Raw genomic sequence first — 12,046 nt, 5'->3', positions numbered from 1 at the left:
AAAAAAAACCTTCCAAAGCTTTATTAACCATGTCAAGTAAAATATTTCCTTTTATACAGCTCTTTCTGCTTCTTCCTTTATTAATTTTGTTTTCAATTTGGTGATAATTTTTTTTGAGAGATGCTACGTCTACAACATTTTTACAACAAATCACAGGTGGTTAGTTGTTATTGGTTCAAATTTGAAACTAACACTAAGATTACTTTTTTACCCCAACAATAACAACCAATAACAACCTGCCATTTAGAATTTGTTGTAAAATTGTTGTAGACATATCATTTCTCATTTTTTTTATTTAAATATTTTATATTATTGTTTCATATATTTTTTTTATCTGGTATGACAGCTAGCTAAAGGATCTTAGTCTAATTGGAGTTCAGCCTGCTGAATTAGGAAATCTTGTGCATTTGTGAAAAATGTAAGAGAAATATGCATGTTTTGCTCAATTATAAAAGTCATAAACTCATCATGTTATTATTTTGCTCAATAATTCTTAGAGATTATTAATTTTTCATAGTTATTGATGAGTAATCCATACAAATTCCATTGTTTAAGTCTATGAAAATTGTCTATACATATGATTTGTGTGTGATAGTTTTTTATTGTGTGTAAGTTCTATAAACAGCTTTCTACAACTGTTATTGTATTCTTGGTGTTAATTGTGTAGTGTGTGAGATTAGTCTTTGTTATACTTAATTTGGCCAAACTTTGACTGTATGTGTATCTCTTGGTTTGTCTTAATTGCAAGTGTTTTGATTCATAATTTTTTTTAAATGCCAAACCAGTAGCATTCTTTGTGAAATAGGCAGTGTATATGGAGAATGATGATTTAATATATCAAGAAAACAACCTATGACACAATAGAAACATTTAAGCATAAATTACAAAATAACTCTTTCATTTGCAATTTGTATGGCTAATTCTAGAGGTTTGATTGTTTCAGTTTGTAAATGGTGGAATATTGTTTTTCTATTGTTCTTGTGAATTTTTTGGAGTTTTTAGAGCTAATGAAGTTAAATTGTTCGATTCTGATTTATATTTTCAAGATTTTTTTTTAATAAATACAATTTTCCCAAGTGTCTAATTTTTATGCTTTGTATCACTTATTGGTTCATTCTAGATCTTTGTATGATTATTTATTTATTTTTTTCCTTTGTAGATTTGTAGAAAGTTTAATTCTTGATGTGTATAATATAGATTAACTACCAGTTGAATTTTCAAAACAATTTGTGATAATATTGTTGTGCTTTCACTTGCTATGCCTTGTAAACAAGGTACATAATTGGCTATACCTTAGAAATTTAATGGGAACATTAATAGTAATTGTATGGAGTTACAAAATTATTTATTTTTTTGGCTTAAGCTCAAATGGCCAATGTTAATGTATTTATCAATATAGAAAATAAGTTTTGATTATGCCATTTGCAATCTAATTCATGAAATTTGACTACCTTCTCAATTTCACCATTACCCGTATTGAAAAAAAGAAATCCTTTCTAAGGTTTGCTAATTTACCACCTCACATATGAAAACAAATCTCATCCACAAGAAGTTGAATCCTAGATTTCACAAATTGAAATGATAAAATAATATATATATATATATATATAGTGTGCATTTGATATAGATTATTTTTGCCAACTTATTTTACTATTTAGCTTATTTTTGCTACTATTCATGGGTTCCACTGCATTTTTTGGTACTATTCATAAGTTCCACTGCACTATTTCAGCTAATTTTTACTTTTATCTACAATACTTTCAGCAAAAAGTTTTCAGTTTCAACAAAATAAGCGGATCCCAAACAGACACATAATGTTTGGATAGATGCCCCAATTTGCTAATTTTATAGAGACCTGAACTTGTTTTAAAAAGCTTTGTTTGAATGATTGATTAGAGTACCAACTACCAAGCAAGCATTCACTCCATCAAATGCATGAGCTATTTTTTCAACTTTTGCTAAAGATTGTAATAATGTTGCAATTAATTAATGTGCAAAACGATGAAAGAAACAGAACTCTAAATAACTTCCACATCTCCTCCCATATGTATGGATCATGCAATGAGTCACGAGATATAGATGATGATAACTATAAAATTGGTAGTCCCCGTAAAGATCAAGTTAGCATATAGGTGGAAGGAAGTGTTGCATATTTTCACAAGGGGAGGGAGGGGTGGATCCCAAAGAACTACTTCTTAATAGCAGTAACAAAATAATAAGATGACAATTTCTCTAACCAACATATATAAATTATGCAATCATCATACTTAAAAAGTGCATGTTCTTAATTTTAACAAATGACAGACTAAAAAAAACAATCCAAGAAATTGTCTTTTTTGATGGAGCAACTTCAGATAATGGGAGAAACTCTTGCATAGTGATGATGAACTAATCGTCAGTTTGTTATGATCGTCCAGATGGAAGCCGTCCCTCACCAAACCAATCTTCTGCAATCCGTGGACGAAAGAAAGGAAGCAGTTCGCCGGCGCTGTGCCTGCAAAAAGGTCTCCGATGCCAAAGTCAGAAAGATTGACAAAGGAGAGCAATGAGAATAGTGTGCTAGAGTATTTTCTTACCCCACCCCTTTTGGGGTTCAGTCTTTATATATGTGTGCTTGCAGGTGATTTCTTCTAGCCGTTGGTGGAGTCTTGATGGAGGCTTTAATCTTGCCTGGTAACGCCCTTGCTGGGTGTTAATGATGAGCTGCCATTCCCAACGGTCTGAAGGTTGATTAATGTCTTGTAATGGTTCCGCGAAGAGTGGGAACGAGTGTTCAGGTCTTTGAGCGACGACCTTTTCCCTCTGGACGGTTTTAGTAAGGTCGTCCCTATCCTACATTGTATGGACGATTACCATTTTGGTCGGGCGTATCAGCTGCCCCCCTATTCCATGGTCGTCCATTTCTTGGACGATTATAGGAATATGAAAAGATTGTTATTATCATTATTTTTTATTTATTTATTTATTTATTTTCAGTTATGGCACTTGGAGTTCTGCTCCGCATTGATTGCGTAGTGGCGGCTGTGGCTCCTCTCAGTGCCACGTGTTTGATTTCTATTGGTGGGAGTGCCTCGTTTCCGGTGAGTGCCTTTTCAGTTTTCCCGCACTTTCCAAGGCAGAGTCCTTTGATTTTTTGGCTTTTCCTTTTTCCATTTCCCCATTCTCTGTGCGGTTGATCTCTCCTACGCGTATTTTGCTCCTTACCTCCTTAGTTTTCTCCCTAACTTCCAGGTACGCCCACCCCCATTTACGCTTTTCTTTCCTTTCTGATTTTTCCTTGCATTTGTGTCACTTAAGTTCCTTTTCCTCTCTGTACTATCCTCTCTTCTTACTGAGTGGTGGTGTTAGTTTTTTTTTGTCTTTAATGGTGGATAATTTTGAAGTTAGTCGTAACTTCCCCTCCGTAGCTTTTCTCCTTACCCGCTTAGGTTCCTTGGTAGAGCTTTCCGGTGACCCATTGGGTGCGCCTTCGCTTGCCAGTTCGTACCCACTAGTTGAGGAATTTGTTAGTAGGGGTACCGGGTTAGGTTCGGCGTTGGGTGCTTTATACCCTCTTTTGTTAGAGTCTCAAGCTTGGTTCCGGTCTATTAGAGGGCTCCTAAGAGAGGAAAATATGGGTTTAGAAGGAGGGTTAGGTGATTTAGAGAGGGGTTCGACCTCTAACGTAGTTGAGGAAGAGGCCGGGGTCAATGTAACGACTACCGCGCTTTCCCGTGCTCCCTCGTCCTCCCATTCTCCCGTTCCAGCGACGGTCCGTCAATTTCATGCCCTCAAGGAAAATTGTTCCTTGAAAGTTGAGGTTTTTAGTAAATTTAAGGACAGATTCCAGTTCCCGGAGGGAACCAGAGCTCGTCTTCCCAGGAAGGGCGAAAAGGCTTGCGCCTTTGCCCACGGAGAAGTTTGCTTCTACGAGGCTGCTTTTTCGTGTGGCCTTCGATTTCCCGTCCATCCGTTCATAATGGAGCTTCTTTACCATTTTAACCTTGCACCGGGGCAACTTATGCCTAACTCCTGGAGAATAGTGATCAGTTGTATGGTGATCTGGACGACCATTGCTGACGGGGATATGATCTCAGTTAATGAGTTCGTCCATCTGTACCGTCTGAAAGAGTCCAGAGAATTTGGGTACTATGAGTTTGTACCCTGGAATAGGAAGGCTCGTCTGGTAGCTGACCTTCCGTCGTCCTTTCGCTACTGGAAATCAAGATACTTCTTTGTATCTGGGGACGGTTGGGAAACGTTGCCTGATGATTTGTGGGGGAACGTACCTAGGTTGCTGCGACGATGGGAGACCCCTTTGATTGGTGCGTTTACCCCAATATTGTTGGCCTTTTTTTTTTTTTTAATGATGTCGTCCTTTGCAGTGAAAAATTGTCTAGAACTTGAGGCTAAATTTGTAGAGCGAGTTCAGGCTGCGATCAAGTACGCAAGGACGATTAAAGATTTTGGTGAGCTGATCGATCCACGTACCCTAGCTCGTCACTATCTGGGACCAGAACCTTCCCTCTACGTACTCAGTACCCTCGACCGTGAAGAGAGAAAACGTAAGCTGCACCTCAAGTCATCTCTTTTCTTCGTGTTTATCTTCATTCCTTTTATTCGTCCTTGATCTCTTTTGTGTAGAAATGACGTTAAAGTTTAACAAAGAGATGTACAACAAAATTAAGGGCAAAAAGAATGAGCCCCTTTCTAGTATAGGCCAGAAGAGGCTGAGGATCACGGATAAAGAAAAGGAGAAAGAGAAAGAGGTGGTGGAGAAAGGGTCGTCCACTCCTACACTTGATCTGGACGAGGGTCCGGCTGCATCCCCTGGCATCTCGGTTGAGGAGGTGGCTCGTCCTTCTAAGAAGCAGAAGGCGGCCAGTAAGGGGAAAGAGAAAGTTGGTGCCAGCGTTTGGTCGAACGCTGGGACGGCCATGGATCGTGCCAACGAGCTCTTTACCCCTGGTGAGATGAGGGAAGTCACGAGCATTCCTTCACACGAGATGGTGAGCCGTCACGTTCACAAGCTTGTGCAGGTGAATCATCATACATCTTGTCCCTTTCTTCGTTTTTATCTGCTTGACCATTTTTGTTGCTTTTGATTGAACTAATTTTTATTAACTTTGTACTCGTCCATAGGTGTTGGGGGAGACCATGCACATCACCACGTAGTATTTAGCGAACGAAGAGAAGGCCGTTGTGGCCAACTCGAAGGTGGAAGCTATGGAGGCTGAGGCCTCTGGTTTGTGGAAGGATTTGATCACGACCATGGATTCTCTTAACATTTCCAAGGAGCAGGTTCGTGTACTGACGGAGTAGCTGGACGTTGAGAGGCAATCTATGAAGCAGAAAGACGAACTCCTAGCGGCGGCCGCTCAGAAGATGAAGGTTGCAGTGGCCAAGGCCGTCACTGCTTTCCAGACCACGGAAGAATATAACACCATTCTTTTCCAGTGGTACTTCAAAGGGTTTGAGCTGCTGCGAAGGTATTTGATCAAGCATGGTCCTGGCGTGAACCTTGACGACTTAGACTTTGAGGCCGTCGATAAGGAGATTGAAGAGGACGAAGCGGCTTAAGCAGTGGCGTCTACCGGTGTTGAACCATCTCAGGACGATGATATTGCCCCTCCAGCTTAATTCTTCCTTAAGGAAAATTTCTTTTTTTTTTTTTAATTATGCACTAAGTTAAGAACAGCTGTTGTTTGGATGCCCCTCCTGTTTTTGGGGCCCCCCATTTTTGCCTTCAGAACAATTTAACTCTATGTTTGATTTTATAAATGTCTGTGTTTGTTTTTGCTCTTCATGATTGCATGAGTTGTGTGAGGATTTTTGTACCTTCCTGGGGGTTTTAGAAAGGTTTCCCCATTTACTGACTTTTTGGTTGTCCTGTATGGATGAGGTTACGTTGATCAACTTGAGGAGTTTGATCCTCTTGCTTTTCTGTATAGACGAAATCATTTTGTGTGATCAGTTTGGGCGATGCATATGGACATCAAGGAATTTTAGCTTTTGAGACGACGTGCATCCCCTTAAAGGAATTTTTGTCGTCGTTAAGCTTTTTAGAGACGATGTAATTCCGTTTAAAGAATTTTGTCGTCATTACGCTTTTTAGGGACGATGTACATCGATTAAGGAATTTTATCGCCATTAAGCTTTTTAGGGACGATGTACATCCATTTAAGGAATTTTATCGTCACTAAACTTTTTAGGGACGATGTACATCCATTTAAGGAATTTTATCGTCATTAAACTTTTTTGGGGACGATGTACATCCATTTAAGGAATTTTATCGTCATTAAGCTTTTTTGGGGACGATCGTTTGTGCTTTTCTTTGAAAACTGTGGCGCATGATTTGCTCAATAACTCTTAAGGGATGCTGGACAATACTTATAATTCGAATAATTGCTTACATAAGATAGAAGTATCAAATTGGTTTTACAATGAAGTTTATGGTTCCTTTTTGTAATACCTCTTTAGATGTTCGACGTTCCACGGACGAGGTAATCTTTTTCCTTCTGAGTCCTCCAGGTGGTAACTGCCCTGATGCAAATAATGGACGACTCTGTAGGGTCCTTCCCAGGACGGTCCCAATTTGCCATGTGCTGGATCCTTTGTTGCAGGGGTGACTTTTCTAAGGACGAGGTCACCAATGTTGAATCTTCTCAGCTTCACTCTTTGATTATAGTATTCTGTTATCTTCTGCTGGTACTTTGCTATTCTTTCAGCTGCCTGATCTCTAATCTCGTCCAGACTGTCTAAGTTTTCCTTTAATTGGTTCTCATTGGTTTGCTCGTCAAAAAATTCTCTCCTTAAGCTTGTGAGACCAACTTCGACTGGTATAACTGCTTCTGTGCCATATGTTAGACTGAACGGTGTTTCTCCAGTTGGTGTCCGCGCTGTCGTCCTATATGCCCACAAGACGCTTGGCAGTTCTTCAGGCCACATTCCTTTTGCCCCCACCAACCGGGACTTGATGATCTTGAGCAGGGTCCGGTTGGTTACTTCCGTCTGTCCGTTGGCCTGGGGATGACCTGGTGATGAGTACTTATTTTTGATGCCCAAGCTCGAGCAAAATGACCTGAAGTTTTGGCTGTCAAACTGACAACCGTTGTCTGATATGATCGTCCTTGGTATCCCGAACTTGCAAACAATATTTTTCCAAAAAAAATTTTGTACCTTTGCTTCGGTGATTGTTGCCAGACCTTCTGCCTCCACCCATTTTGTGAAGTAGTCGATGGCGACGAGCAGGAACTTCACCTGTCTCTTTCCTTGAGGTAAGGGACCTATGATGTCGATCCCCCACTGTGCGAATGGCCAGGGAGATGATATTGTGGTCATCTTCTCCCCGGGTATTCTTTGAACATTCCCATATCTTTGGCAACTGTCACACGTCCTCACGAAATTAGCTGCGTCTCGTTGCATTGTTGGCCAAAAGTAGCCAGCTCTCATAATCTTTCTGACGAGGGACTTTGCCCCCGTGTGATCTCCGCAAATTCCCCGATGTACTTCTTCAAGGATGTACCTGGCTTCCTCCTTTTCAACACATCTCAAATACGGTTGGGAGTAGCCTCTTTTGTAGAGTTCGTCATTAAGTATCGTAAATCTGGCTGCTCGTCTCCTTACCTTTTTAGCTTCCTTTGGATCATTCAGTAGTCGTCCTTCTTGAAGGAATGTGACTATCGGGCTCGTCCATCCATGGTCTGTGTGGACGGAGGAAATTTGAAGCTCCAGTATGCTAGGATGGTTTTGTTCTTCCGTCTTCCAATCGAACCTTTTACTTCCGCTGTCCGTTGAGGCATTTCGGGCCACCTCATCAGCTTCTGCGTTCTGATCCCTGGGAATCTGAACGAACTCTATTTAATTAAAGGAGCTGATCAATTGGTTCGTCAGCTTGAGGTATTTTTGCATCCTAGCCTCCTTTGCTTCGTACTCCCCTCTTACTTGTCCAATGACGAGTTGGGAATCGCTTTTGAGTACAACATTCTCAGCTCCTAGTGCCCGGGCTACTCTCAATCCCACCAATAAGGCCTCATATTCTGCTTCATTATTGGTCACAGGGAATTTAAGTTGGACTCCATACTTGATGACATTCTTTTCGGGGGGAAGTGAGGACGATGCCAGCTCCGCCTCCCCGTTGAGTGGACAATCCGTCAGTATTAACCGTCCAGATGTTCTCTACATTTTCAGGGATGGTGAATTTCGCTATAAAATCAGCTAGTGCTTGTGCTTTTATCGCCATCCTTGGACGATATTTTATGTTGAACTGGCTGAGCTCGATTGCCTACTACACCATTCTTCCTGCCGCTTCGGGCTTGTTCATTGCTTTTTTTATAGGCTGATCCGTCATCACGATGATGGGATTGGCTTGAAAATATGGACGAAATTTTCTCGAAGCCATAATCAGGGCGAAGGTGATCTTCTCTATACGTGGGTACCTTGCCTCGGCACCCTGGAAGGCCTGGCTAACGTAATACACAGGAAGTTGCGAACCACCATCTTCTCTAATTAATGCCGCGCTGACAGCCGTGATCGAGACGGCTAAGTACAGGAATAGATCTTCACCTTCTTTGGACGGGCTTAAGAGGGGCGGGTTGCTAAGATAACGTTTCAGCTCTTGGAACGCTGTTTCACATTCCTCCGTCCATGAAAACGCCTTCTTCAAAATCTTGAAGAATGGAAGGCATTTGTCCGTCGCCTTCGAGACGAACCTGTTGAGGGCCGTATTTCTCCCTGTGAGGGACTGCACTTCTTTGATCGTCCTGGGTGAAGACATTTCCAGGATGGCCCTGACTTTTTCGGGGTTTGCTTCAATCCCTCTCTGCGATACTACAAACCCGAGAAACTTTCCCGAGGAAACTCCAAAGGTACATTTGGACAGATTTAGCTTCATGCTGTACCGTCTGAGAGTATTGAACGTCTCTCTGACGTCGTCCAGATGGTTCTCTTCTTCCTTACTCTTGAGGAGCATATCGTCAACATAAACCTCCACATTTCTCCCGATTTGCTTCTCGAACATCTGGTTCACCAATCTTTGATAGGTGGGCCCTGCGTTTTTGAGCCCAAAAGGCATGACCTGATAGCAGTAAAGTCTCTGGCTGGTGATAAAAGCGGTCTTCTCTTGGTCTTCTTCAGCCATTTGTATCTGGTTATATCCTGAAAACGCGTCCATAAATGTGAGAAGTTTGTGCCCTGCTGTGGAGTCTACTAGCTGGTCGATTCTGGGCAGTGGGAAGCTATCTTTTGGGCAGGCTTGGTTCAGGTCTGTGAAGTCGACACACATTCTCCACTTCCCATTTGCTTTTTTGACCATGACTACGTTGGCCAACCACTCTGGGTAGTGGACTTCTCGGATAAATTTTGCTGCAAGCAACTTATTTACCTTGTCCATCACTGCCTTATTTCGCTCAGGAGCAAAGACTCTCCTTTTCTGCTGGACAGGTTTCTTCCCCGGATCAACATTCAAGTAATGCTGGATGAGGCTTGCTGAGATCCCTGGCATATCCTCGTGGCTCCAGGCGAATATATCGAGGTTGCTCTTTAGAAAGCTGACGATTTCACCTTTCGTCTTTTGACTCATGCTCGTCCCTATTTGGGTCGTCTTTGGAGGATTCCCTTTAGCCAGATCTACCGTTTCAAGTTTCTTCATAATCTCTAGCGTCTTCTCCTCAATTGTCCATGTATGGTTTTCTTTTGAGGCCAGGACGGCATGGTAGCATTCTCTTGCCAGTACTTGATCTCCTTTAATCTCACCGATACCATGTTCTGTTGGGAACTTCACCTTTAAGCAGTAGGTGGAGATAGCAACCTTCCAGCGATTAAGCATTAGTCTCCCAATGATCACATTGTAGGACGAGGGTGAGTCTACTATCAGAAAATTGTGCTGGTTGGTTACCTGAAGGGGGTATGACCCGGCCGTTACTGTTAACGTCGCGATTCCTCTGGGGTATACTTTGTCTCCACTGAAACTAACGAGGGGAGACTCAAAAGGACGGAGCCTTTTTGGGTCCAGCTTTAGTTGTTGGAAAGCAGGAAGATAGATTATGTCTGCTGAACTTCCGCTGTCGACCAGGACTCTTCGCGTGTTGAACCCCTCAATCATGATCATAATGACGAGCGGGTCATCATGGGGCTGCTTCACACTTCTGGCATCTTCCTCAGAGAAATGCAAGTCCTCACTGGTGCGTCTTTGCTTTGATGGTGGTATGCTGTGGACGCTGTTTACCTGTCTTTGGTATGATTTCCTGAGAGACTTAAATGATCCTCCGGTGGTTGGTCCCCCGGCGATGGTCTTTATTTCCCCTAGTGCGCTTTGTGGACGAGGTTGGGGGCGATCTTCGTCTCTTCGTGCATTAACTGGCTAGCTTTTCTGTCCGTACCTGCCGAAATCCCCCCTTTTTACATACTGTTGTGGCTTCCCACTACGGATGAGCTCCTCAATCTGTTCTTTTAGGTCCCTGCAGTCCTCCATGTAATGCCCATGATTTTTATGGAAACGGCATTATTTCCTCTTGTCGCGCAATCCAGGTGCTGAATGGAGTGGTTTTGGCCACTTTAGGGATGGTTCGTCCCTTATTTCTGTTAGAATTTGATCTACTGGCATCACCAGCGGGGTGAACTTTGATGGATGAGGGTTTTTGTCCTCTCTCCTTCGATTTCCATCGTCATTCCGTCTGTCAGCCCGATCCCGTTTTAGCCCTCTTCGATCGTCCTCCTTTTCTTTCTTCTTTTCCCTACTCTTATCTACTCCGTCAATAGCTGCCAGGGCTTCTTCCGCGTTCATGTACTTCTGAGCTTTCAACAGTGCCTCGGCCATCGTCTTAGGGGGGTTCTTTGCCAAGGATGCCACAAAATCCCTGGACTTCAATCCTGCTTTGAAGGTCGTGAGATGTACCTTGTCATCTGTCTCGTCTATTTCCAGCATTCCTCGGGTGAAGCGTGTCACGTAAGACCTCAGTGGTTCCTTCTCTCCTTGTCTGATGGTAAGCAGGTGGTCGGCAGTTCTCTTCGGTCGCTGTCCTCCTACGAAATGACGGACAAAGGAACTGCTCAACTGCTCGAAATTGTCAATGGACGATGTTGGCAACTTGTTGAACCATTCCCTGGCTGCTTTTTTGAGGGTCGTAGGGAATGAGCGACACAAGATCTCATCAGGCGGCTGTTGGAGGCCTAGGGTCATCCTGAAGGTATTCAGGTGATCCAAGGGGTCTTTTAGCCCGTCGAAAGGTTCCAGCTGGGGTAGACGAAACTTGGAGGGTACAGGGCACTCCTGGACGGCTATGGTAAAGGGCGAATCCGTCTTCCGGACGATTCTCTCCAAGCTTTGGTCCGTCTTTCCTTTTATGGCGTTTCTTAGTTCGTCCATCTCTTTCCTCATCTCTCTCAAAAGATCCGAGCTTGCTTCCTTCGGAGTGCTGGTTCGCCTTCTGTTGCTGTCTTCGTCGTCTCCCCTATCTGCGCGATTGCTTTCCTGCAGCAGTTGTTGCTTCATCTCTTGGTTCTGTCTTGTGAGTTCTTCCACGGTTGCTGACAGCGACTGGATTTGTAGGGCCAGCGCAGCAGGATCTGGATTTGTACTGGATTCCATTTGGACTGGGGACAGATCACGTGTTGAATCGTCGTTCCCCACAGACGGCACCAAACTGATGATGAACTGATCGTCAGTTTATTATGATCGTCCAGATGGAAGCCGTCCCTCACCAAACCAATCTTCTGCAATCCGTGGACAAAAGAAAGGAAGCAGTTCGCCGGCGCTGTGCCTGCAAAAAGGTCTCCGATGCCAAAGTCAGAAAGATTGATAAAGGAGAGCAATGAGAATAGTGTGCTAGAGTATTTTCTTACCCCACCCCTTTTGGGGTTCAGTCTTTATATATGTGTGCTTGCAGGTGATTTCTTCTAGCCGTTGGTGGAGTCTTGATGGAGGCTTTAATCTTGCCTGATAACGCCCTTGCTGGGTGTTAATGATGAGCTGCCATTCCCAACGGTCTGAAGGTTGATTAATGTCTTGTAACGGTTCCGCGAAGAGTGGGAACGAGTGTTCAGGTCTTTGAGCGACGACCTTTTCCCT

The 12,046-nt window shown here is 43.0% G+C and overlaps 2 protein-coding genes across 2 annotated transcripts; one reads left to right on the top strand and one right to left on the bottom strand.

Annotated features, from left to right (window-relative positions):
* Window positions 1-4,629: 4,629 nt before the first annotated feature.
* LOC115963348 lies at window positions 4,630-5,564 on the top strand. The gene is made up of 2 exons (XM_031082349.1): window positions 4,630-5,018; window positions 5,122-5,564. The coding sequence occupies exons 1-2, from the start codon at window positions 4,650-4,652 to the stop codon at window positions 5,152-5,154; spliced, it is 402 nt and encodes a 133-aa protein (XP_030938209.1). The 5' UTR covers window positions 4,630-4,649; the 3' UTR covers window positions 5,155-5,564.
* A 4,916-nt stretch (window positions 5,565-10,480) lies between these two features.
* LOC115994288 lies at window positions 10,481-11,566 on the bottom strand. The gene has a single exon (XM_031118369.1). The coding sequence runs from the start codon at window positions 11,564-11,566 to the stop codon at window positions 10,481-10,483; it is 1,086 nt and encodes a 361-aa protein (XP_030974229.1).
* Window positions 11,567-12,046: the final 480 nt, after the last annotated feature.

This window comes from Quercus lobata, chromosome 1 (genome assembly GCF_001633185.2).
Source record: "Quercus lobata isolate SW786 chromosome 1, ValleyOak3.0 Primary Assembly, whole genome shotgun sequence".
Lineage (NCBI taxonomy): Eukaryota > Viridiplantae > Streptophyta > Magnoliopsida > Fagales > Fagaceae > Quercus > Quercus lobata.
This window is presented reverse-complemented; position numbering and strand designations above follow the sequence as displayed.

Excerpts from the sequence above, each read along its gene's own strand:
- LOC115963348 (XM_031082349.1), top strand. The coding sequence starts at position 4,650 with ATGTACAACAAAATTAAGGGCAAAAAGAATGAGCCCCTTTCTAGTATA. Across the intron at positions 5,019-5,121 it reads ACGTTCACAAGCTTGTGCAG|GTGTTGGGGGAGACCATGCA; the intron begins GTGAATCATCAT and ends ACTCGTCCATAG.
- LOC115994288 (XM_031118369.1), bottom strand. The coding sequence starts at position 11,566 with ATGGAATCCAGTACAAATCCAGATCCTGCTGCGCTGGCCCTACAAATC.